The 27653-nt window shown below is 40.1% G+C and overlaps 1 protein-coding gene across 1 annotated transcript; it reads right to left on the minus strand.

The window, feature by feature from the left end:
* Window positions 1-597: 597 nt before the first annotated feature.
* On the minus strand, window positions 598-23971 carry MDFI (MyoD family inhibitor). Its single transcript, XM_089681172.1, has 4 exons — window positions 23576-23971; window positions 13729-13836; window positions 6268-6459; window positions 598-1873 (listed from the first exon to the last, which is right to left on the minus strand). Exons 1-4 carry the CDS (start codon window positions 23631-23633, stop codon window positions 1617-1619), a joined length of 615 nt encoding a protein of 204 aa, XP_089537298.1. The 5' UTR covers window positions 23634-23971; the 3' UTR covers window positions 598-1616.
* Window positions 23972-27653: the final 3682 nt, after the last annotated feature.

Genomic DNA, 27653 nt, shown 5'->3' on the forward strand with positions numbered 1-27653 from the left:
TACCTTTCCTTTTCAATGTGCAGCATTGTAATTTTCTGTAAAATGCAATGCAATATGGCAACTATGGAGGAGCTGTGAACACTGGTGGTGTACAGAAGCCCCCCCCCCCCCCAAAAAAAATGTCTTTTCCTTCTTATGTGATTGGCTTACTGATTATACCAGACATATGCACTAAGATACAAATCAGATTTTGAGCATACTTTACCACAAACATTTCAATTTTGATGAGATACTCCCAAAGGGTTATTCACTAAGGTAGACCCTGCCACTCTCCTCAATGGAACCCTGTAAGTGCAGCGGCTGATCAATAATGGAAATTCACTCCCATTCACATTCACTTGGCACATGGACACAGAAAACAAACAGTTATTTCTTCTTTAAAAAAAGGAAGGCAGCTGCAAGAAAGTTTGTTGAATCCTTGCAATGTGCTGTGATCACCCAGATGGGAATGCTTTATTCCAAAAAAAAGTGGACTTGCTCTTTAAATTTCCCAGTGTTCTAATGTTAGTTCCCCAGTTAATGTTCTATGATGTCATGGCTATGCTCTATATTATATGTTTATATTGTAAAATAAAGATTTTATATAAATAGTAAAAAGAAATGTCACATAAGTTTAATAATTACTGAACTTGAAAAAATGAAAGAATATCTAAAGCCAATTTTATTTTCACTTTGACTAAAGTAGGAAATGGTTAAAACCCTGTATTATTATTTTTGCCTCCTGTGTCCTATTGGAAATAATTTTCTTCATTTTCTGTGATGTAGATGCAACAGGAAGTAAGAAGAAATCTCTCCAATGTAAAGAAATGCCCTCTTAGACAGCTGTCACTGAAACAAGTGTCTCTTTTGAAAGATTTCCCCTCTATTCTTGACCTGTTAAAAAACACAAATTCTGGGTTTTCCTTTAAATTCAGCCCCAGATAAATTGATCACCAAATAGACAAAAAGGAAAAAAAGTTTTAGCTTTAGGTATATTTTAAAATACATTTGACACTAAAGAAATTCAGTAATGTGTCTGTGTTTTACAAAATAACATGGCATTGTTATTTCAGATTAGACTGTCCATTGTATACATACAATATTTCTCTGGTGCACCGCCAGCAATTTGCCCCATAACATATTAAAATGATGTTTTTGAAACAAGTTAGCACTGAGATTGACATTCTATACTGATATGTTAACCCAAACTTCCTTGCAATTTATTATCCAAATACGTTCTCAAATGATAAATCTGACAAAGTTAGTCTGTGCATTTCAAGTTTTGCCATATTGTGATATGTATGTATTATAACTGCATTCTAACAAACTCTTTACTTTGCACAATACAGATACTGTATGTATTTAAATGTCATAGACTGAATATGTTGGCAGCAGCTGAATACTTTCCTAGTTCTTCACAAGCTTCTTGAGTCAGGCATAATGGCTCAGAATATAATTACTTTAAATGGCTCAGATCAGTCCCATTTCACCAAAAATTCAAGTCTTGTATTGACCAAATCCATGCTTGATATGTAGATGTTTTAGAATTGCTCTGCATCTCTACCTTTAGTCTTTGTATGAAAGGCAGCATATTATTCACATTGTATACAGTCTTGCCCCAGCTCTATAGTGCCCTATTAGGAGGAGAAGCATAGACCACAACATTCCATGCAGATTTCAAGGCAGTCAGCAGATTCACAGCAGGCATCTACAATGCCACAGTCAGTGCTACATGAGTCTGCACAATCTGGACATCCACCAATCGAACAGCATGAGCAGCATATCCCAGCAGAGTCAGGGGAACATGAACCGCATGTTAGGAGATCCAGAAGAAGATTACACAGGGAAAGAAACTGACAGAACAGCAGAGCCAGGGTACAGTGTACGCAGCAATCTGAAAAATAGTAAAGTCGCTTAGTGAGATACTAGAATTAGTTCAGTAATTCATTTTTTAAATAATCCAGTTTAAACTTTCCCAGTTCTAAAAAATAACTTTGTATAGTCTTGATAAGATTATCTACCCCTTTGATGACATGGTGCATCCATAAGACTATACGTCACTCCATCAATATAAGAAGCACTGGGCTACTTGCACATTTTTTTCCAGATGCCAGCAAGGGAACAAATGGATAGGAGATCATGAGCGTAAAGGAAATCCAAACTCTGAAGGGATCATGAGATAAATGTTGACCAGAAAAGGATCCCAAGTACTGGGTTTGGAAAAATATTACATTTTTAACCTGTCTCAAAGCACTCCCCCCATCTTTAATGGTTTAGGGAGGAGTAGCAACAAGACAGAGAGCTCCCTGGCCTCTAGCCATCGCATGCCATGTGCCCAAATCGTGGAAGTGAAGAGTTGGAGCACCTTTTCAGCACCATGGACATGGAATGCATGCTTCTAAACATACATTTTTAGTGGGTTTTTAGTAAATATTGAATCATGATCAGATTTAGATGCTGTTCCATGCACATTCTATAAGTTAAGATTTTATTTATTAGTTGTAAATGCAGTAAAATGTTTTCATGGATATAAATAAATAAAACAAACTTACTTGGAAGAATAAATTCCTGCCACAATTTTGAGGTGGGGCAGGGCTGCTGTTAGAAACCACAGGGACACATACAGCCAACCTGACAGGGCACCCTCAAAAAAAAATACAGTTTACTATGCTTCAGTTCTGAATGAACACAATGAGTGGTCCATACCGATCACTCATTGCGTTCATTCAGTAAAGTAAGGGGCTGGTAAATGTGAGATATTTACCGGACCCTTCACTCAGTCTCCATCCTGAAGGTTCCTTTTGTGTGACTGCAGTTGCGGGTGGAAAGGAGAGGAAGTAAGCCGGCAGTACTGCGGGGGGGGCACACAGGGGGGCCTGGGCAGCAAAGGGAAATGTATGGTGCACAGGGAGGGGGTGACAGGTGTGGTGGGGGGGGGGTGTGAATTACTGGAATCAATCTCTGCAACAGATGAAAGCCAGCAAAAGGGGAAGGAGAATAAGTCAGCTTTCAGCTGCTGCAGAGAACCATACAGGGGATTGGTTCTAGTAATTGCCCCCCCTGCCCTGCCGATCACCCTCCCTGCCCACAAATCTGATTCACCTAGCTAAAATAAATAGTGCAGCACTAAAATTGACATGCATTTGCAATGATTAAAATATGATTCAATATGAACAGTCTGTGCAGTTGTAAAGTGCCAAGTGACTGGTAGACTCAATGGTGATGCTCTGTGAGTAATAGTTGAATTGCGCACTCACCAGAGGTATAATAATAATACGCGTTATATATTATATCCAGAAGTATCCTCATCGGGTATAGGTCTGGTAGTCCTCCCTCAGGGTGGTCATCATCAGGTGCCCAGAAGTCAGGATTATTCGGATCCAGGTAGCCAGAGGTCCCTATTTAGGGGATGGATGGAGCTGTCTGTTAACAGAAAATCTTCCTCCTCTTGGCAAGGGCTCTGTGAATAAATACTCCTCTCAATGCGCTGACACACCGATGTGGTAAAAGGATTTCCCAACAAGAACTCCATCCAGCTGCCTGGGCCTCCCTGCTGGCCTGGGCCCTGTACAGGAGGACTGGTAATACCCCCTTATCCACGGCCCTGGGTGGGGGTAGGGTTGCCACCTCATCCCTTTAAAACTGAACACATAATAATCACACAGGTTCTGTGGCTGATTAAGGTGGTAATTAAACTCACTCAGTGTCTTATCTGCAATAAACTAGCCCCAGAACCTGTGTATTTAATATGTGTTCGGTTTTAAAGGAATGAGGTGGCAACCCTGGGAGTGGGGGAGGGGGGGCAAGTAAGACACGGGAGGAACAACTTGGAAAAGGCTATTCCAATTCCATTCAGCTCAACCATGAATTCAAGCTGTTCACAGTTTACATCAGGCAGAATTTCTGGCTGGTTTGTTGACATTCAGCAGCCAGTTTGAAAGCTGTTGTTTGGAAAGAGAGTGCAATGGGAGATGATTATTGTGGTGGGTGTTGTGTTTGTGTTGGTGGGCCAATTGACAATGGATCTACATTGCAAGGCAACATGATTGATATTGAAGTTACAGTGTGGGACATTTTTTTTGTGTTTTTTTAAGAAAAAATGATTGTCTGTGATGTGTGTGTTTATGTGTGTGTATTTATTTAATATTATTATTATACAGTATTTATATAGCGCTAAAAGGTTTGCTCAGCGCTGTACATTATAGTGGGGGACAGAACATGAGGCAATACAGTAACAAAACAAAACAAGGGATTCAAGGGCCCTGCTCTTTCGAGCTTACAATCTAATATGTAATTTTTTTTCACTTATGTCCTGGTGGTTATAATAATTAATCTGTGGGGACCAGATATCTGAGGGTCCCCTTATTTTATAGGGGGCTTCCAGATTCTGATAAGTAACCTCATAAGTTTTTCCTGATACGGACCCCCCTGGCAAGGCACTTTGTCCCTATGTTAATGGTGACAAGGGGCTTGTTCCCACATCCATAGCCCCTGGATATCTGTCCCTCCCCTTATATAGATGAGTTTGGGTTTTTTGCCATAGTTTTTCCTCATAAAGCAATATTAAAAGTTTTTTCTTGTTTTCTTCTTTTTTTGTTAAAATAACAAACATGTCATACTTACTGTACCTGCTCTGTGCAGTGGTTTTGCACAGAGTAGCCCTGCTCCTCATCTTTTTGGGCTCCACCACCCACTCATGCATGCTTTCTCCTGAGCCCCCTGCTCTGTGTGTCCATAAGGCCCCCCCCCTCGGTCTTCATCACTTGCACTGAGTGACAGCGGCTTTAGCCAATAGCTCCTGCTACTGTATCTGAGCCAATGAAGAGCAAGAGAGCCAAGACAGCCTCAGCTCTCATGCACATCACTCACTGGATCGAGATCAGGCTCAGGTTCTGTATTAGTTTAGGGTGGCCGCAGGGGAAGCTGCATGCAGAATTTTTTTATACCGTGCTGCCTAGAATGCAGTAACATAAAAATAAAACCTTCTGCCTTTACAACCACTTTCAAAATCCATACCAAACCACTATCTAGGATATGGGTCTGGTGTGGATTATAGGGGGATCCTATGCCTTGTTTTTTTTATTTCCATGTGGTCCCACTTAAAAATCCATAGCACACACCTATCTAGGATAAGGGTCTGGTATGGATTTAAGGGGGACCCTTAAATATCAGGCACATGATCTGATATATTTTTGGCCACCCAGGTTGCATGCCTGTTTAAGGACCTGGTTTAGATTTTAAGGGGCACTCCACAAAAAAAGGCAAGGGCCTCATCCCCACATCCATAGCCTGATGCATGTGGGGGTCTTTGGGGAGGCGACTTAGAATCTGGAACCCCCTTTAAAATGGATGTGGGGGATGAGGCCCTTGTCCCCTGGAAAGGCACCAAGTCTCCATGTTAATGGGCACAAGGACCTCATCCCCACTTCCCTGACAACATGGATGTGGGGGGGTCTGCTGGGGGGGGCTTATTAGAATTTGGATGCCCAGATATCTAGCCCTTGCTGTATGTAGATGAGTATGCCTTATTACACATTCACTAAAAAAGTTTGACAGTAATTAAAAACATACACCTATGAAAAAAAACTATTATTAAGAAAAAAAACCCCACAACATAAATCCAGAATTAATCATGTCACTCAGTGATGTAGATCACGGGTGTCAAACTGGCGACCTTCCAGCTGCTGCCAAACTACAAGTCCCATGAGGCAGTGCAAGACTGACAGTTACAAGCATGACTCCAAAAAGCAAAAGCATGATGGGACTTGTTTTTTTGCAACAGCTGGAGGGCCACCAGTTTGACACCCCTGATGTAGATCCATCATCAATCTTAATAAGCGATGACCTGAACACAAAGACCCACCCACCAGACTCGCATTGCAAACAGTTTCCAGGTACTACTGCAATATAAAACAGCGGTGCCAGGAAACCTGGCTGAGATCACCTATTAAGTATCATCGAGACAACTAGCTCCTAGATCTCTTGTAGATGCAAGATGTTCAAAATCACTACTAAAACAGGGTCCATCCAGCATTACGCCTAGAACAATGGAGAAATCCATTTAAGCCTACTTTTATTCATCAGGTTAACGTTAGATATTTTTTAAATTTCACTGGGTCATTTGTACTAACATGAATGCAAACAATCCTTTTAATCTTTAATTTTTATTAATAAAGCTATATAATGTATATAGTTAAAAACAGAGAAGATATGAACTAAAAAAATGATGGTTGATAAATACAAAGATACAATAGTTGCAATGAGTAAAATTACATGAATCCAGCATACCCTCTTGTGCACCGGGTGGGAGGTAAGGAGGCTCAGCTCCATCTTTACTTGCTTGACTGCACTGTTTCTCAAGATTTGGTCGAGAAGATGTTTTTTTCTGAGAACTGTTCTTGGGAATATTATCTCCTGAATAGGGATGACTGCTGCTACTTTTTGGAGCTTGTGTCACAGGAGGAACTATAGGAGTAATGCCTGCAAGAGAAAGCTTTGGAGAGTTACATAGTTACACAGTTAGTCTATTTTTAAAAAAGACTCAAATCCATCTAGTTCAACCAATAAAAAGGAAAAAAAAATATACAATCCCATATACACAATCCTATACCCACAGTTGATCCAGAGGAAGGTAAAAAAAACCCTTCTTACTTCATAATAGAGTATGAGCTAATTACTATTATAAACAAGAGTCTTGCTTACTTAGGCTAATTTTGAAAACATACAATTATACAGGAACATGTGACTGTTAGATGATCAGAAAAACCATCTTCCAATTGTTCTGATACAGATAAACTGCAGAAAAAAATGAATTAAAGTTATACTAAAGCTAAAAGCATTTTTTACCTCAATGCAAGGAATGTAAACATTTTCTATTTCTCTGACCCCCCCCCCCCCCCCCCCGCTTCCTTGAAGAGAAGGGAGAATAAATCCAGTGCTGTGCATGGCTGCATCTCTTCTCCTCTCTCTTCCTCTTCACACAGCACTCGAGCAGCAGCATGGGCCATTGGCTCCTGCTGCTGTCAATCAAATGCAGTGAGGAGGAAGTGGGGGGTAGGGCTAAGTTCTGCTGTGTAGCTATATGGAGTATTGGGAGCATGCAAACACTGTGTGCCTCCACGGTAAGCGGCTTGTTATGGGGACACACAAAGAAGAAGAGGAACCAAGATTGCTAGGGCTGCTCTGTGCAATACCACTGCGCAGAGCAGGTGAGTAGAACACGTTAATTATTTTACTCAATTTTTTATTTTACTCTAGTAGCACTTTAAGCCCTATATATACAAAATTTGTAACTCAAAAGCTGCCTTTAAATCAAGGAAACAACTTGTACAGTAATGTACAGAGGGCTCAACTTGCAATGTATTTACTGTATTTCAGTTTATAAAGTATCCCACATGAACATAAATGGATACCAACCCATTTAGATTTATGCAAAATATGTGCACCCTTGCCAAATATACTGTTTTTTTAGTTTTTCTGAGTGAAAAGATTAGTCTCACCCAGTTGCTGCGGTTCCATTTTAAAATTTCAGATGCTTTGGGCAGGGCATTTTTGTGGAACTGCTGGCTTCCCATGAAATCTGGGGTCTTGTGCTGACCCCAGAAGCAGAATTGATTAACCAATCCTGCTGAAGAGCTACCTAAAAGTATATTGTGACCAAAATGTGAGTAATTACAGTTTACTGTAATTGCGAAACTTTGCTGAATGATAACATACAAATAAACGTATAATAAAATAAATTATAAAAAGAACCTTTTAGTTATTTAAAGTGCATGTGAAGCCTAAAAAAAAGTCTAGTTTTTGATAAAGTGGGAAATAATTAAAACCTCTGTTGGGTTTTTACTGTTATCCAGAGCTCTGATCAATTTCTTCATTACCTGTTTTGCTGACAACTGTTTCAGTAGATAGGAAATGAAGAAACATTTGTAAAAAAGAAACACAGGCAAAAATAAAAATCTGATATTGGTACTAGACTTACTTTACTCTACTTAAAAAAACAGTACACAATACAAGTACCATAATTTTCCTTTCCTGGAACCAATCCATGACAGCATACATGTGGTAGTAGCCCTGCCTACTTTCACCCATGGGCCTAGTGCATAGCTATAAAAAGTTGACACCCACACAACAGCCCATTCCCTATACATTGCTAGGAATGAACCAGGTGGGTTTAGTATGCCATGAATTGGTGCCAGGAAAAGAAAATTATGGTAAGTATTCGTTAAACTTTTTTCTTTTCCAGGCGCCAACATGGAAGCATACATGTGGTAGACCAATAACTAGATACCAGGGTGGGAAGCTTAAGAAAATCATAAAGTGAGTAAATCCAAAAGTGAGTAAGCTACCGTCTTCCTGCTAAAGTCAACTGTAGTGAGGACGACTGAGCTCATCAGTAGAGCTGAAGGAATGCTCCATAAAATGACCTGTTTGGCTGTCCTGCTTTTAATGTCGGATGACATCTCTGCATAAGTTGTTCAAATGCTACTCTTGATGCAACAACAACAGCAAAACAGCAGCTCAAAGAGTCTCCTAAAGGGTTCTAATACCAGAAGCTGGCTTCAGATAAGGATGAATGTCCATGTGGTAGAAAAACAATTTGAGCACATCCGCAGTACCCTCCCAATCTACGCCAAAATCCAAATCCCCAGGGGGCACACCTCAAAAGCACACTCCAAAAACCTGGGCTCAGTTGCAAACAAAAAGGGCTCCATGGACAGCACCCAACTAATCCTGTTGCAGGTGCACTAATATGGCTACAATCACCTCAAGCCCCTGGTAAAACATAGCTAAAGTGAGGATAGAAGTCTAGCTGGCAGCCATGCAGATCTGAGAAACAGTCGTCTGCAGCCAAAGCTCAGGAAGCACCCCTAAACCTCAGACCATGGGGTTGGATAATGGTCTACTGAGTCAACTCGATATGGTGGAACTAGAAAATGGAGCAACAGTACAGGGACCATCTTAAAACACAAGAGGAAAGTAGAGGCTGAGACACTTCATCCTGACCACATCCAACCATTAGAAGGAAACTTCTCCAGGTGAACTGGAGGCAATTCGAAGAACTGGATCAGGATGTTATGTTTGGAGAGACAGATAGAAACTAACCCAAGCAAGACAAAGAACTGGGTCTCTTCATTTTGCCTTATGCAAAACCCTTGAAGGTTTCCATGCCAGACAAGCCCACTAGTCCAAACACTCGCCTTACTGAGTGAAGGCTACAAGTTAATTATTTCCGAAAAAGTCTCAAAGGCAACACCATTGAGAGTCCTAACTGTGGTGAGAGCTAAACGCCGATCTAGGCCCAGCTGCAGGGGAGGAATTGTCCCACAAAGAAACTCAGAGGGATTAAGTCCTGTGGCTCCCACCAATGAAAGCACACATCACATGTCTAGTTGGTAAGAAGTAAACCTAGCTTAGCATCAAGGGATTCCAAGATTTCATGATGCCCCATCTCTCAGAACTTAAGCTTCAATCATCAAGCTGTTAAAAGCAATTTCGAAATTCAAATATAATAGAAAAAAATAGAAAGAATATAGTTGTCTTCCAAAATTTGAATGTTAAAAAGAATAGAATAGAATAAACCATAATAGAATTGAATAGAAAATAAAGGAATAGAATAGAAAAAAACAGAATAGAATAGAAGATAAAATAATAGAACAGAAAAGAAATAGAATAGAATAAAATAGAAAGAATATAGCAATCTTCCAAACTTTGAATTTTGAAAAGAATAAAATAGAACAAAACAGAATAGAATACAGAAGAATAAAGAATGAAACAGAATAGCATAGAAAATAAAAGAATAGAAATGAATAGAAAATAACGGAATAGAAAATAATACAATAGAAAAAAAAATTATATAATACAATAGAATAGAAAAAAATAGAATACATTAGAATACATTAGAAAGAAACTTCTGAAATTTTGAATAAAAAAGAACCAGCTCTTTTTCACAATGAATTTGGATTAATTCAATATTTTCATTGCAAATTAAATTAGAATACTTTGAATCCATTGGAAAAACTTTAATTCGATCAAAAACTAATAAACGAAACAAAACAAATTTTGTTACAAAAGCAACTAAATTAACTTAGTAACTTAACAAACTGATCCGCAATGAAACACATTTTTTTGTTCTGCACATGTCTATTCTGGACCCATCCAAATTAGAGGAATATCTGGAGGATCATGTCAGGTTTCTCAATAGAGCCGTTTCCAATTGTTCTCTCAGCTGGAGGTCATCTAAAGATCCCACCATGAGAATGTTTCAGGAAAGCAATAAGGCTAGTACTGGGTCCAGCATCCTAGTACACAAGGTGCTGATGAAAGGATGAAGGGCAGGACCCCTGATTGGTAAAGCACGGGCCTTATACCAAGGCACAGAAATTGCTGAAGGGATGGGAATATTAGGTATCTTTGATGCCCACAAAAGCCAGAAAGTCTCCCTGGTGAAGATAGGCAATGCAAATTTTGCTATGGAAAACTTGCATCTGAACCCAGCCTCTTAGAGCTTCAGGATGCAGAACAGGTAATGCCCACCAAGGGCTTTAGAATAGTGAACTGTTTGCCACCAGAACTTGGGTAAAATACTTTGACCCAGGAGCTTTCAGAGGCCATGACTGCAGAAAAGACTCTTCCTAACAATTAGGTTCTAGGCTTCTTTTGCTGGGAATGACAGGTGTTCAAGCTCAGCAGCATCTCTGATGTTGTTGTCCTGGGCTGTCTCTAAGAGACACTGTCTCCAGAAGGCCACATAGGCTATATCCTCCTGGGAAATGTAGCGTGAAATGTAGCGGACCTGGAACACAAGCTACTGCTCATTTGCAAATTGCTGCAGCCATCTTTGAACCCGGCATGAGGAGCTGTTTGTAATAATGGAGCCCATGTTTTATCCTCTACTAACTGTGAGTGCATACACCCAATAAACCCTTTTGTACCTGCTGATCTTCACCATGGAGTGTCTCTTTGTTCCCATGATGTTGATGCTCTGAACTCTGGTTATACTGGGTGCCAGTGCAGAATTCAAAGCGACAGTGTGTGAAGATAACAGTGTTTATGTTTGCAAGCTGGCACACAGCTGGAGTGGGTGATCGCCTTGCGTGGAGTGCGTTGAGAGCTGTTTGACCACTCTTTATTGGGGGCCATTTCAATCTGGTAAGCCCCCACCTGCTGCACTGAGGTGCTGTGTAGTGTTGCTGTTTGATCTGAAGACGTTTGGGATCCACAGTTGTCTTCTGCTATATTCTGCTGTATTTTCTTTGGCTCTTCATTAGGAGTCACATGTTTATTTTACAGTATTTGATGTTTACTTTCATATTATTTAAAATATTATTATTTGGTAGATGACGTGTTCACACATATTCATTAATGTATTAATGTGTATTAATTATCATCTCATTTACTACTAATAGATATACTAGTATTACGTTTTTAGCACTGCACTTTTGTATATTAAACAATATCTGGTAATGGCCAATGTTAGCATTCTTGAGGCAATAGAAAAACTGAGACGGTAGAGAGAGTAACTGAGAGAGTAAAAAGGAGCAGACGAAGAGAAACGATCAGGTGCCCTCTGAGGTAGTAAGTAAGGACTACCTCTCGAGCAGTCCAATGATTACTGTCAGTGTCCCTGATTACTGACACACCAGTTATATGATGACACTGTACTGCACTGATAACAGTATGTAAAAAAATGTGGAAAAAGCAATTTTATTTAATTTTGTCATTTTCAAAAAAATAGTGACAAAAAATGCTTCCATGCCACATTTTTTGTAAATTTTTTGTCCTTTTTCATTTATTTAGCAAAAATTTAAAACCCAGTGGTGATTAAATACCACCAAAAGAAATCTCTATTTATGTGAAAAAAATGATAACAATATAGTTTGGGTACAGTGTTACATGACCGCACAATTGTCATTCAAAGTATGACAGCAGTGAAAGCTGAAAATTGGCCTGGGCAGGAAGGGGGTGAACGTGCCTGGGGCTAAAGTTGTTGTAAATCCAGCAAAGTGACTAGCCTCAGGTGATATACAGAGATTAAACAAATCTTCCTACATAAGTTGTACCTGTCTATCTGCAGATGTGTTTCCCCTATATCCATTCAAAGTGCAGGATTTACACAGGATCTCTCAGCTCTGTAAAGCAGGGGACAGGGAGCTGCAGTTACATCAGTGAGAGCTGAATGGATGGAAGCCCCCCTGCACCCCCCTGCATACAGCACACCAGGACAGAGCTGAGGCTGTCAATCACAGGCTGTGCCCTCCCCATCACCATTTTTCTCTTGGAATCAGGAAAACCCATCAGCTTATAGCAGAGGAACAAGGAAGTGGACAGAAATGACACTTAGTGCTCTGGATTGGATATAGAGGAATATGCTTTGTTCATATTTCATGTTTCATGCTTACAATGCTTACAACCACTTTAATTTTCTGACTAAAGTTCCACTTTAAAGTTCGAGAAGACAGAGATTCCCTGAAAGACAGGGAGAGACCCAGGGATTCCAAACCCACTGAAATGTCTTCATAGTTCCATGTAATGCTGTAAGCTTCTTGTTAAGCAAAATCCAAGTCTGTATTTTTAGAACATCCCCATCCACCCCCACAGAAGGAAAATAGAACTTGAAACAGAACTAAACCCATTGACAGAACCGTTTCTCGAAACAGTTGCATTCAAGGTATGCTATGATTGATAACTGTCACATTTGCTTGTGCTTTCAACTGAACTGTCAAACTATCAAATGACTGTTCTCATAACTGAATACTTGTACAGCACCATAGCAACTGCAGATCAAAGAGAGTCTAAAGCTTAGTACACGCATTGAGAAAATCGGACAAAAAATACTGCTAATTCGGAGCAATCGTCTGATAATCTGATCGTTAGTATACAGCTTTCGAGAGCTGATCACGACAGTCCAATGTAAAATTATCCGAAGGCACAAGCATTTTTCACGTAAGATGATAGAACAAACGATTTTTGTTTAATCAGTGCAGTATTCGTCCATAAAACATTGAGCGACTAAGACCACGCATGCTCAAAAATGAAAGAATACAATACAATACAATACATTACATCACTTCCAAAGTTGTATTCTATCATACGATAATTTCCGGAACTTTAGTAAACTCTTCATTTTCAATATGAGACTAGCATGGGAAAAAAATGGATGATTAATTGTCCGATATTCTCCTAGTGTGTACTAGGCTTTAGATGGCAGCTTCCTTGGCTGTAAAGCAGGCATCACTAAATGGCGGACCCTGGTCCAGATGCAGACCGAGGCACTCATCTGGACCCGCGGTTCTACTTCTTCAACCCTTGCTTCTGCTACTTCCATTCTTAAGGCAGAGCGAGAGGCAGGATAGTAATGCATGGAGGCCAGGAGGCATAGCCACAATGGATGGAGGTTGGAAGAGACCTGCATGAGCTAACTCCTACCTTACACAGATCAGAGAGCGAGAAGCATGGCCACACTGAATGGAGGGCTGGAGTGGAAGATGCATGAGTTAACTGGGTGGTCCTAGCAACCAATCACCAGCTAGTTAATATTAAAAGCTCCCGTTCCCGGAAAATTTTACTCATTAGGCCTCCATAAATTTCAAATTCATTACCCTGCTGTAAAGGATAGAAGGATTTAGTTCTGCTTTAATAAATATTGTAATTTTAGTTACCTGCCTTTAATATAAGTGAACATTTTAATATAAGAATACAACATAAAAGAATATGCTTGGTAAATAAACATTTTAAATTCTTAACACTTACCTATATTTGGTAAAGGTTCAGTAATTTCTGACATTTGTGGTACCCCATTAATTGATGGCTTTATTTTATCCTGCTTCATTACTTCCTCCTCTTCCACACAGCCAGACTCTAAAAATAGGTGGAGAATAAAGTTTGTAGCAAATTTACAAAGGATATTTTGCATTATATTAAATTAAATATTGAATTAATATCTAGCAGTAAGGGTTGTAAAACCAGTAAATACATACACTATTGTAGATGCTGTGGTAACAAATAAAAGCTATAGTTATGGCCAACCGGGACATGGGAGAACTGTATCATTCCATGATTAGTTTGGTTGGATTGATTCCAAGGAAGGGTTTTGCCCTCCTTTACTATAACCTATACTGTACTTTTTTTAAAGTACTGCTGCTGTCCATTGGTACAAGCGAGTTTAAAGTTAAACCACCTGCTCCACAATTCCTGTATATTTTATTGGTAACAAATAAAAAAGTGTAAACACAGGCTTCTATCTCTTTTTGCGCTCAGATCCCTTTTCACCTTCATAATGTGTACCAACATATTATAAATCTTTTCTCCTGGACAGATAATTTTCTACGTGAAAGCAGAGTTAAAGCTGAAAATTAGCCAAAAGTTATTTTAACCACCTGAGTCCCGGGATCTATAACCTATGTAAACTCCCTTGAGTCCCAGGTTACATTTGCTTACAGTCTTACAAATGCTGCTTTGTTTTGCAGTCAAACTATCCAATCTGGATAATGTTAGTTGGGGACAGATAGTACTTTCGTTTGATACCATACTTAAAATGATATACTTTATATTTATTTAGAAGTTAGAAAACACATAGTGAAAATTCTGACAAAAACTATTTTCTGTTGATTTTTACCATATAAAAATGTAGAAAAGACAATATTTTTTATTAAGTTGTTTTTTATTTGTCTGAAATCAAACAATAGCAAATATGCCTGCTTTTTCCAATTTGTGGTAAAATATATGGTGTACAATAATGTTTGCATTAGATTTTATTTGCACGCTTTGTCATGGCAAGAAAGGCCATGACTTTGAAATTACATTGAAAACCCCCCAAATTTGCATTATTTTGAACAGAAAATAGTCTGAAGTTTTAGATTATGAACATTTTGAACATTTGTAGTTATTAGTTTTATATTAGGGTTTCTTGAAATCAAAGCACAAAAAAATAAAAAATACATTAGAAATTTCTGTTTCTAGTTGTTGTTTTTTTCAATTTCTTATGCATATAAGTAAGTAGGTAATGATGCTATAAAATACTTTATACTACTACTCCTACACATGAGACCACCACATACACTATATTGCCAAAACTATTTGGACGCCTGCCTTTACATGTACATCAACTGTAATGGCATCCTAGTTTTAGACTGTAGGGTTCAATATTAAGTTGGCCCACCCTTTGCAGCTATAACAGCTTCAACTCTTCAGGGAAGACTGTCCACAAGGTTTAGGAGTGTGTCTATGGAAATGTTTGACCATTCTTCCAAAAGCGCATTTGTGAGGTAAGGCACTGATGTCGGACAAGAAGGCCTGGCTCGCAGTCTCCGCTCTAATTCATCCCAGGTCAGGACTCTGTGCAGGTCAGTCAAGTTCCTCCACACCAAACTAGCTCATCCATGTCTTTATGGACCTTGCTTTGTGCACTGGTGCTCAGTCATGTTGGAACAGAATGGGGTCATCCCCAAAATGTACCCACAAAGTTGGGAGCATCAAATTGTCCAAAATGTCTTGGTATGCTGACGCCTTCACTGGAACTAAGGGGCCAAACTCAACCCCTGAAAAACAACCCCCCACTATAATCCCCCTTCTACCAAATTTTACACTTGCCACAATGCAGTCAGGCAAGTACCGTACTCCTGGCAACCGCCAAACCCAGGCACGTCCATCGGATTGCCATACAGAGAAGCATGATTTGTCACTCCAGAGAACACGTCTCCACTGCTCTAGAGTCCATTGGCGCCGTGCTTTATGTTACTGTATCTGACATTTTGCATTGCACTGTGATGTCTATGTGCTTTGATACAGCTGCTTGGCCATGGAAACCAAATTCATGAAGCTCTCTACACACTGTTGTTGTCCTAACATGAAGGCCATACGAAGTTTGGAGGTCTTTAGCTACTGACTCTGCAGTCAGTTGGCGACTTCTGAGCACTGAGCACTTCAGCATGCGCTGACCCCACTCTATCATTTTTCTGTGGCCTAGCACTTCATGGTTGAGTTGCTGTTGTTCCCAGTTGCTTCCACTTACAGTGAAGGTTAAATATTTAGCAACAAGGAAATTTCAAGATGGACTTATTGCACAGGTGGCAGCCTATCACGGTACCATGCTTGAATTCAACGAGCTCCTGAGAGCAACCCATTCTTTCACAAATGTTTGTAGAAGCAGTCTACATGCCTAAGTGCTTGATTTTATACACATGTGGCCATGGAGGTGATTAGAACATCTGAATCCAATGATTTGGAGGGGTGTCCCAATACTTTTGGCAATATAGTGTAAGTAAGTCTTAGTTATGTGATGGGAACATGGCAGGTCTTGGAAACAAGGGAGAGCATTCTGACCGATATTGGCTGAAAACTGGCACTGAACTGCTTTTACTGTTGCTCAGAAGAGGCACAACCCCAGATACCCCAAATTGACTCTATTTGGAAAATCAAATCCCTCAAGTTTTTTTTTGAAAAAGGTATAACTTGAATTTTGAACCCCAATTTATCAGAATGCACCTGGCAGCAATATTAGGGAAAAAAATAAATACAAAATTTTCAACAAAAGCCTAAATTCACTGGCAGGTTTCAGAAACACAGTAATGGTACAGTAGAAAATACATCCAGCAATATGTCCAGCTACCACTTCCATGCACAAGGACACCACATATGTATGCCTTAGTCACTTGGTGGGAACATGGCAAGGCCCAGAAGAGAGTGCATTCTGTCTGTCAATGGCTGAAAACTGCAAGGTAAAGTGAACGGAAATCACCTTGAGTTCCAGGGCCTATTTGTTTTGGGAGATGTTTTAGGAATTAACTAAAGTATTAAACATTGTTTTTTTTCAAAACAGATAGAGTTTTAATTTGGTAGCATGTCTAAATATATATATTTTATTTCCTTGGGTTTCATTGGCAATAAATACTAAAAAAATTGGAAAAAATGGCATTTTCTGTCATTTTTCCAATACAACGGTTCCCTAAATTGTGCACCCTCACAAATTACAACCAACAAAGTTTGGTAATTAAAATTATATCACAATAGTGCAACTTTAATGTAATGTAGCCAAATGGTAACACTCAAGATAAATGTATGCGTTTTACTTTAGGGGATCTTTGTTCCCCTTTTGATGCTACATTGCAATGCACACGGGGTAAGAAAAATGACTTTACATATATTGTTAGCATAACATGAAGATAACATTACGTTGGGTTAGTGTGATTGCAACTTTTTGGTATGCAATTGCTAAATATTTGAATAACCTTGCATTCACTTACTCGAGCATTTAATACTTGTGCAGTGAACACAAATGTCATCTAGATCATCCAACATAATTTTTAGAACTTAGAAACGATACTGGGAAGGGAACATTGTTTTTTGGCCTTGTGCATGTGGTTGATTTTGTCCATACAATTTAAAATTTCAAAATGTACATCTGCTGCATACAGCTCCCTATGTAAATAAATAGTTGTCGTCAATTTGTATAGTATACGCCAATATATGGCTAAACCTGAATATAGCATACAGGTGTAAGTCCTGAGAAATGAATGGCTGTAGGTGGCTGTTTGTGGGTTTACAGCTGTCCTGGCATAAACATACGTGAGAACTTTTCTCAGTTGAGGAGGAGGAAGACATGAAGAGGGACATACTTAATTTCTGGTAAAGCTATAGGGCTAAAAATGATTTGTAGCTAAGCTTCAGCTTTACTTACATTTACTTTTATCTGATTTGATTTATTTCACCAGGTTTTAATTAGTTAAACAAAGTTTTTATTATTTTTTTTTAATCTTCATGATAAAAGATTCCCAGAACACAATGGATTATCTAATAAAACAGCACAGAAGCTGTAGCCTCCCTTACTGGCTTAAAGTCTAAGTTTAGTCACAAATGAAAGAACAAAAATCAGCACAAGAGACTTTTTTTTACAATCAGTAGAATGTTTCCCTTGTGCTGCTGGCTCCTACATTAGCCAAAATCATCCTCCCCAAACCCTCCCTACCTTCACCACTATAATGGTGCGGCGGGAGTTAATAGAGCCAACAGACCGCGACAGGTATTCACCAAGAGTACCGATTATGTCCGCCTTTTCCACCCACCTTCCCTACTAAAGAAGCTATGCTATAGTTTATATGGATGAAAGTGTTCTATGGATTGCTTTTCATTCATAGAAACTATAGTACAGCTTTGATGAATTAAGGAAGAAAGGACTGGCATAGTTGGCCACACCAGAAGAATATGGGGAAGGTCAGATTCCAGGAGCAACAGTTCTGGAGCCAGCAGCACAGGGGACACGTCCTATTGTAAGTAATGTCGGTTGTGCTGTCTTTTGGTTTTTAATTTCTCACTAAATTTAGGCTTTAACATGAAATGAGTCATTATTGTGAGTTATCAATTATATGTGTAAAGTGCAGGGAGATACAGAGCCTTATAAACAGCAGGCGTTTTTATTTAACATTGTTAAGCAGTCTCTGGAAAATTCTCTGGAAATATCAAAAAGTAATTTTTTATTGCAGTCCAAGTTACTGTAAATAAATAATGAAAATACTAGTACATATCATTAATCACCATTTTCATGAAAATCACAGACTGTGGGTTTCTGTTGAGAAATACTGTATATTACCTGGATCCTACCTTTTTCACACACATGGGTCTACCCTACTTACAGATCAAAATGCTCAATGCTTCCTTTTGTCATCTCCCCCCTACTCAAAACCTGGGACCTTTTGTTAAAGACCACTAAGCTCTGTTTGATTTGGGGTACCATAATGACACAATTGAAGGAAACCCTGGCTTCCTCTCATGATATAGAGTTACCAATATCATTTCCTGGAACCCTTTTGCCTCTCTATCTGGCAATAGTGAATAAGAGCCTTAAATGTATTGACGTTCTGGCTTCTGATTTGTCTCCTTCCCAAGAGTGCTGGTTCAGGTCAGCAACGTCTGCAAAGCACTCCAAAAATGAGGCTCCTCTCCATATATTGCCTTCAGTTTTTAAACCATCCGTGAACATTTAAAGGGCCTGTGGCAATGTACGTTTGGCTTATTTTGATGGCATCAGTTTGATATCAGTTTAGGATGCTCTGAGATCATTCAATATTTATTGATAGGCGCATATGACTTGCTATTGACCACCTTCCAACCTACCTCTGATCTGCTTCAAGCAGAGTTTGCATTGCTTGTAATAGGAATGCAAATCCCATTTGAAGTGAACAAGTCTCATATGGACCTGGCCGTGCTATCTCTCTTTTATACAGTCTCTGGCTGAAAAGAACAGAACACGGCTTTTTTTCAGCGGGAACACGGGGGAATGCAGTTCCGGCACCTCCAGCACCGAATTTATGTAATGGCAATGGATGCGGGGGTGTAGTGGAGGGTCTATTGATGCTGGCTGCTGGGGGATCTATTGCCACTGGAGGAGATCTATCTTTGCATGGTGATCTATTATTGCTGGAGAGGGATCTTTTATTGAGTGGATGTCAATTGTTTCTGGAAGGAATCTACTGTTGATGGAAGATCTGTTGTTGCTGCTGGGAGGTCTCGGTGGTATTTGTTGCAGGGGTCCATTGTTGCAGGGGGAATCTACTGTTGCTGGGGGGAGCTATTGTTACTGGCTGCAGGGGATCTATTTTACTACTTTTCTTGTAATCATTAACAAATTCCATAAAAAATTATACTTGGCTCTGTATTCTCTAAAAGGAGCAGTACAGGGAGCTGGGTAGGAGTAGGAACCAAGAAACGGTGCTCGGAGGTGGGGAGGGAACATTGGGGTGACTCAGAAGTTGGTAGTTGCTGAACCTATTTTCTGAGAAAAAATAGCCCTGTATGGCCCCAACCACATGACGAGCAGGAGCAGTGGAGTTCTTACATCATATACACCACAGCCCTTCTGCCTTAAAACTGATCCCACCATCGATACTACCATATGATTCTTCTAAGATGCCATCCTTGGATTTATCTGGATCAAGTCATATCATGAGGTGTGTAAGACTCTGCAATCCCTCCCTCCCTAACTTTTACCCCTTTTTACTATACCATTTACTATTCCTTATATTTTTTTTTCATGTTCCTCTTTGCATTGCACCTTACTTTCCCCTACCATATGAGCCTCCAAAAATAATTTGTGACCTGAAGCTCCTGTACTTTGGGCTATCATTTCATCAGCTTCATTCTCCAGAAGTTGCCCTGGACTGGTTGTATTGTTATCTACTTATCTTTCTTTTTTGTGTTTGTTTTATGTACAGTATATATTAGCAATTTATTTTATATGTCTATATTTCTGTATGACTCTACCAATATCAATAAAATGTTATATATTAATAACAAATAACCATTTCCCTTACTCATTTGTACGGGTGAGCTGTATTCCACAGGATGGCTAACATATGGCTCCATTTATTCCTATGGGTGAGTCATGTTCCAGCCATTCTGTGGAATATTGCTCACCCATAGTGATGAATAGGACCATGGTGTACATGTGCACTTAGAAGAGGAGGTAGCAGGGTTGGTTTTAAGAGAAAGTCTGTGCGGTGTCAGGTGAGCCTGCACAGTGAAAATAGCTGGAAATGTGAGAAATGTAAGTATCTAACAAGTCACTCTGCAATACAGGGGGCTAGGGGATTTATTATCGGACTAGTTAATTGAAACCTGAACTTGTGCTTTCATTTGCATAATTATTACATGTATTTTTGCTCTTGATTGCATGTACATTGAATAAAATTGTCAGGCACCACGAGAAGAAAAATAAGAAAAGTATGTCTTTTTTTTCTTATACAATACATACAACCAGGGGTGGGACAATAGTAAGCAGAAGGGGCACATGTCCTGGATGCAATGTTATTTTGTACGGTTGAGGTGTACTGAGAGCTTTTGGCCACTCCGTTTTCCAGCAGCCTCACTGACAGGAGTGAAAGCAGTGTCACTCCTGTCAGAAGAAGCAGGGGCCTCAAGAGCTGCTGGAGAGAAGACTCTGCCCTTCCTACCTCCAATAACAGCCTACTATGGATGGGCAAGAAGAAGGTACCCACTGAAAACAAACCTCCTTCTCATTACCCTCTCTCAGCAATGCAGCTGCTTTGTCTCCTACACTCTTACACAACCATGCAGCATTATAACAATCCCAGCCCACCCCCCTTCACTGGCACAGCATCTAAGATTGCTGTCCCTTCAGGTAAGGCCAAGAGACAGACAGCCAGGTAAGCACTCTCTCCCAATGGCAGGCTGCATGTGGTTTATCCAGCAGTAAAGTTGTCTAGGTTTTGGGTTGGACCGATAAGCAAGCTTAAAGGATGCAAACTGTCCAGGAATGGGCTTCTTTAGATAAATTCACCCATGATTTCCTTTCCCCACCTCAAACTCCCAGCTTACCTCCCATACTATATCGCACTGACAAAGATACCATAATAGACTGACACCACTGACGCAGCAGCAATTTCTTGCCACCAACACAATGCAGCGTGTAAGCTGGTTGAAAACTGCTTAGCTAGACAGGTGCTGTGTCAGAGGATCAAGCGGAAAAAGATGGGCACTGTTGCCAATACCCAGCATGGCCTCAGGTTGTGCGCTCCCGTGTGAATAGTACCTATATAGTGTGCCACGCAGGAAATGCGTGAATTGGTGGATGCTCATGCACAAGATGCGATAGTTTCTGGTGCCCATTTTTCCTTTAAAGGGACTGCAGCTCTGACCACAAGTTGCTGGATGATCGTCAACCCCTTGTGTTCCTGTGCCTTTGCCTTGTGATTACCTGATTTCTCGTTGCCGACCTGAATAGCCTCTGACCAGTCTGATCTTCTCTCCTGGCTCTGACGCCTGGCTTGTTCTGCTGACTCTGCAGCTGCCTGATTACCTGTGTTTGATCCTCGGCCTGCTCCTGATCTTGTTTCTGCTTCTTGCTTCAGCTTCTGATTGCTGTCCTGTGCTTGACCTCTGGCCTGACTTTGACTCTGATCCCTGCCTGCTGCCAACCTGTGCCTGCTGCCAAGTTCTGCCTGCCATGTCTGGGGAACATATACTTGCTGCCGAGTTCTGCCTGCCACATCTGGGGAACATCAGCTCTGTAGCTCCTCCTCCCAGCTCTTCAGGATCCAGCCAGCTGGCATCCCGTGCTTCTGTGGGCCGAGCATCCCCTGTTCCTACCTTTAGGGGTGTTCTGCACTCATCCGCAAGGGGAGACCTCCCAGCACTCTGGCTTCTGAACAGGTATGTGACATGCTGGCTGGGTTGGGTAGGGTTAAAGTCTTTATACTAGTTTTGCTGGCTTTGTTAGATTCAGCTTACCTACCTGTGGTATACATTTGGGTGAAGGCTGAAGTCAAGAGCCATGGGGTTTTGCTGTTCTGGATACCTGAACATTCTGGTGTGCTCTGTTTCTGACTCACTTCTAAAAGGACTTCTTTTGCTGAGTATCCCAGGATGCCACCAGCCATGGACCATGCAGCCAGCAAAGGACTTTTGCACCATGTATGGACTTTCATATGCTAAAAGGTATGCCTAGGCCATTTGATAGACAGTTGGAGCTATGAAAGGAGACAATTGCTCTATATTTTGTTGCCACGTTTTACATTACGAAGTCTAGTAAAGCCTGTTAAACTTGTCCTTAAGCCTTTCTGAAGAAATACAAAGATGTGCATAATGGGGGGTGGTGAATACAAAGAACCTGGGCCTGTTTAAGCACTAGAGGGGTATGAAGTACACAGTACTACAGTGTCAAGTGTGCACATTAATGAAGAACAAGGTTGTTACTATGGGCAACCAAGTTCACGTTGCAGACTCTCAAGCAAACAGTTGAGGTGTGCTGCCTTGGCTGAGGTGGGGTATCCTCTGGTAGTGAGAGTGTGCCATCTGGGCTCCCTCCCTAGCAGTCCATCCCCCATGGCAACTGGGAGCAGACCAGTGTTACAGAGGTCCTCACCCTGACCAACAGGTACAGAGCAAGAAGAGTGCTGAGGGCACTTTGAGACCTGTGCTATGTGTCCAGTGGGGTTTCATTCTCTTACTGGGAGCAAGGTAACAGGTACACTGACTGGTCAGCGCAGCATGGTTAGGCCCGCTGCGCTGAATGTACATCACTGAAAGTAGAGCAAAGGTACACTCTTGGAAGGAAGAATGGTCTTCAAACTACAGCTAGCTCATATCTAATCTGGGAAACTGCCAGAATGATAGACTTTGCACATGACCAATTTCTGCCTGCCCTGAGAATTAATGAGCGTGCCTTTGAGCAATAGGTACCCCTAGGGCACGGGCGTGCTAGGTCCCGCTCACAGCATGGCGTAGTCAGACTTCCATCTTGTCACCCACTAGCCTTCAAGAGGCATTTTTTTCTTTTAGCGATACCACCAACAAATTTTTCCTTGCTCCAGTGCTAGGGCACTTCTTCTGTCAGCACTGTTAGCCCTATATTTTTCTATGAGACAGAATGTGCACCACTATTAAAATTCTCAGTTCTGTGTAGTGTGTCACAACCATTAGCACTCTTTTAGAGTGTGCCACAACTATTACATTCATACATACATATGTACATTACGTTCGCACACAGCACTGCATGCACCGTTGTCAGCCCAACCCACTTCTGTACCCAGGAAGGTAGGAATGCAGTTTGACATCACTGCCCTGGGCACCAGATGATCACACTTACCTGACTCCAGTCTTGCTGTGCAGATATGTTCAGGAGGCAAATACGGCTCTAGGGACATCAGTGATATCTGTGCCTATTTGACCAGCTGGTGTACTGAGTTAAAATCCTTCTTGGACTTCTGTTTTCTTCTAAAGAAAAGATAAAGTGAAGCAAAAAAGAAAGCAAAACGAGAAAAAAGCAAAAAACACACAGGCCATAGTTCCATAAGCCTAGAGTGGTATTAATCCCAAAAGCAAGCATTTATTATATTGCTGTTTTAAGATGTGCTGGCTGCATTTATATTCTTGTTTAGGCTTTCTTTCTTCTAGTTCCATCTGGTGATCTGGCCAGCAAGTCTGTTTTTCAAATGAACAAGCTTTCCAGCAGAATTTGTCAATACAGAAAAAAGACAAACCGTTTAACACTGACAGGGGTGCTTACAAGGATCAGGTTTCTTTTATGTAAATCCTTTATCCCAAAAGGAAAAGACTGTTTACTGTAACTGTATAAAGTATGAGCTGGAGTTTGGCTTCAATTTGTTAGTGTATCTAAATCTGCTGCTCCCCCAGATTGACATTGCTGCTGACCAAATATACCCCTGTGCTCTTTCATCCAGAGTGGGGGCACTGCAGTACAGGTGTGTTACTGGCCAGATCACCAGGTTAAAGCGGGGGAAAAGCCTAAAACAGGAAAACTAATGCAGCAACCACATGTAATGATTGCAATAAATTAAATTTTTGGTTTTGAGTTCAATACCATTTTAAGCTGGCCATACACTAGTAGATTTTCAAATGAATATTTGCACAAACATTTATATGAAAATTCCCCTCAGTAAGTTCGATGTTGTTTGAAAGTGCTTCAAAAATGTTTGCTTTCAAAATTTGATTTAGGAATGAATGGACTTTCTCGAACAAAAAGCACATTTACTATTAGAAATCAGTTTGTTCAAGAAAAATGCGGACATTCCTTGTCAGTGCAGTTACGAAAACAACTTTCAAATTGACCCCAATAAAGATTGGAAAATGGAACAAAACAAAAATTTTCAAATTAAATTCTACTGATGTATGGCCAACCTAAGTGCTAGCTGATGCTGGTAAACTGAAGTATGATTTGTTGCTACAGGTTACTACGCTCATAACATCCAGGTTGTACTGTTTATAGAATAATCCTGAATTGCATTCAACCAAATTTGATTTGCAAGAATTGTTGAAGCATTCTCTGATTGGTCTATTGCTCGCCAAGGTGAAGTTACATTAAAGAAGATGCAAGATATTACCAAACGCTGGGTAAGGATGGGGCACATATTATTCACCAATTAGCCACAAATAAGTAATCAGAAAAAAGGTATATAAACAATAAGTAGCTGCTGCTGATGCTTTACAATTATATTGTATTTTTATTTAGAATTGTGCAAACATAGTATGATATGCTAAACGTTCTAAGGTTTGAATGAGCTCTAAGAAGATTATAGTGCCAGCCATACTATATCTTGAACTGCATGGTCTTTCCAGGAGGGAGGGGGTTGGTTAAAATTTTACCAAAGGTACAGTTATCCTTTGAATCTCTAATGTTTGCCCTCCTTGCTATGCAAACATCTTCATTTCCAATCTTGCTAATGCAGAATTCTGTCAACCACCTTGAAATATAGACAGTCTGACCTCCAAAGTCTGATGAACAGTGAACTGGCTCTTTGTTTAAAATGTTTTGAGACCCTTGGTGTAAATTGTGCAGCAGGCTTATTTAATAACTGTGCAAGCAAATAAATAATTTATTTAGAAAATACAAATTGATTTTGAACAATGATTATATACTCTCTCGAAATAATGAAGCGTTCTGAAATGAATCAATCCAACATAACGATTATGAGAAAATGAAATGATTTAATTAACAAATGAAACTGAAATGAAACAAATTTTTCATGCACATCCTTGATAAAGTGCAAAACCTATACTCACTGACCACTATATTAGGTACAGCTGTTCAATTGCTTCATAACACAAATTCCTAATCAGCCAATCACATGGCAGCAACTCAATGCATTTAGGCATCTAGACATGGTGAAAATGACTTGATGAAGTTAAATCTGAGCATCTGAATGGGGAAGAAAGGGATTTAAATGACTTTGAATGTGACATGGCTGTTGATGCCAGATGGTCTGGTCTGAGTATTTTAAAAACTGCTGATCTACTGGTATTTTCATGCACAACCATCTCTAGGGTTTACAGAGAACGGTCCGAAAAAGAGAAAATATCCAGTGAGAGCCAGTTGTGTGGATGAAAATGCCATGTTGATGTCATGTTTGCATACCGCGTTTATGAGCGTTTGCGTTTCGAAGCGTTTTTAAACAATAACCTCAGGAGACCTTCCCAAATGCCCAGAATGCACTGAAAACAGTAAAAAAATAATTATTTCAGACATTTTTACAGAAGTTGAGAGAGCAGAAGCAGAGAGAGCAGTGTTCGTTGAGATTACCTGTCTTTTCTGGTTGTACTCACTATGGATTCCATCATGAGCATAATGCAGCACGTTCTACCATTTTTTCCTTCACGCAAAACCTGCAACTGACTGTAATGGTGTACTAGGTCTATTTGAGTACCTGGAAAACGCTTTGCATGCATTTCTGATGATGAAAAAAGACTCTGGATTGCATCTGGACATGGAACAGTTAAAAAAAGCTTCTAAACGCAAATGCTTATAAATGTGGTTAACTGTGTTTACAAGCGTTTACACACATTTACAAGCGTTTGGCGTTTGAAACGCCGGTAAAATCTACTCCTGAATGCAAGTTTGGTATGTTCAAAAAAATGACTATAAACTCAAATGCCTGTAAATGATTGTAAACGACTATGTGTACGTGGACACAGGAAAACATTAGGGAAATTTCAGGAGCTGCTGAAAAGAACGCAGAACAGCTCCTGAATGTCAGTTTATCAGCTGCAGTGTACATGAGCCCTAACTCATGTCAATATGGACCAAAGTCTCTGAGGAATGTTTCAAACACCATGTTAAATCTATGCCATGAAGAATTAAGGCAGTTCTGAAGGCAAAAGGGGGTCCAACCCAGTAATAGCAAGGTGTACCTAATAAAGTGGCCAGTGAGTGTATATCATCTATGTGGACATTTCTTTCTTTGAATACAAAGGCTATTGGTCTGGGATGTAATGGGAAGACCTCTAGCAAGGAGATGGGCCCAATATAGCAGAGGTAGAGGGCTACAAGCAGGTGGATTGTTATTCTATCCTAGATCAAGCAAGGTGGGGACTTGTACCTGTTGACGCAAACGCCCAGCCAATCAGAACCTCTAAAAGCAAATAAATTGTCATCCAGTTAGAGTAGAATTTCTTAACTAGAGTTCCTCCAGAGCTTGCTAGGGGTTCTTTGAGCAGTGGCAGATTGGTCTCTTGACTGACCAACAATGCAATGGGTGCTACAATGATCACCAGTTTTAAGTGGGTCCTTCTAAATAACCATGAATCTAAGAGGCTTGTCTCCTGCTGAGCATAAATGTTAAGGTGCACTACACTGACCACCAAAGTAAGGGGTCACTTTTCCACTGACCACCAATGTAAGGAGCCAATACAATTTTTTAAAGCATTTTTATTGAGGATTTCAGTATAAGACATACACAAAACAAGTAAAGAAAACAAAAGAGTCAGTAAAAAAAAGGTAAGACCTAATGTCCGGACATAGAACAAAAATATTGACACCCATTGATATGTGACATTGACAAGTGTCCATTAAAATAGTTTTTTTCTATGAAGGTCTGTATGTGCTTCAGGGAGGAAAAGATAAAGAGCCAATATAATTTTTAATGTCTGTGTTTCTTTTCTGATCAATAATAATATTAATTTCATTACTGAACATAACGCTGTTGTATAATTCAGGTGGACATTAAAAAAAGTACAGTATCTGCTCTGGGAATGACATTCACTAAAAACACATTTCTATATATCTTTATATCTACAACGTACTGATCACATCAAATGCTGTACATAAAATCATTGTTAGCAGGGTTTTCCTGAGACATAAGCCTACGTAAAGCTGGCCATTCTTGTTCAAAATTCGGCCAAATCAGCAGGAACTGGTCAAATTTTGACCC

This window comes from Staurois parvus, unplaced genomic scaffold, assembly GCF_062004578.1.
Source record: "Staurois parvus isolate SC_StPar_1 unplaced genomic scaffold, SC_StPar_1.0 ptg000261l, whole genome shotgun sequence".
Classification (NCBI taxonomy): Eukaryota; Metazoa; Chordata; class Amphibia; order Anura; family Ranidae; genus Staurois; species Staurois parvus.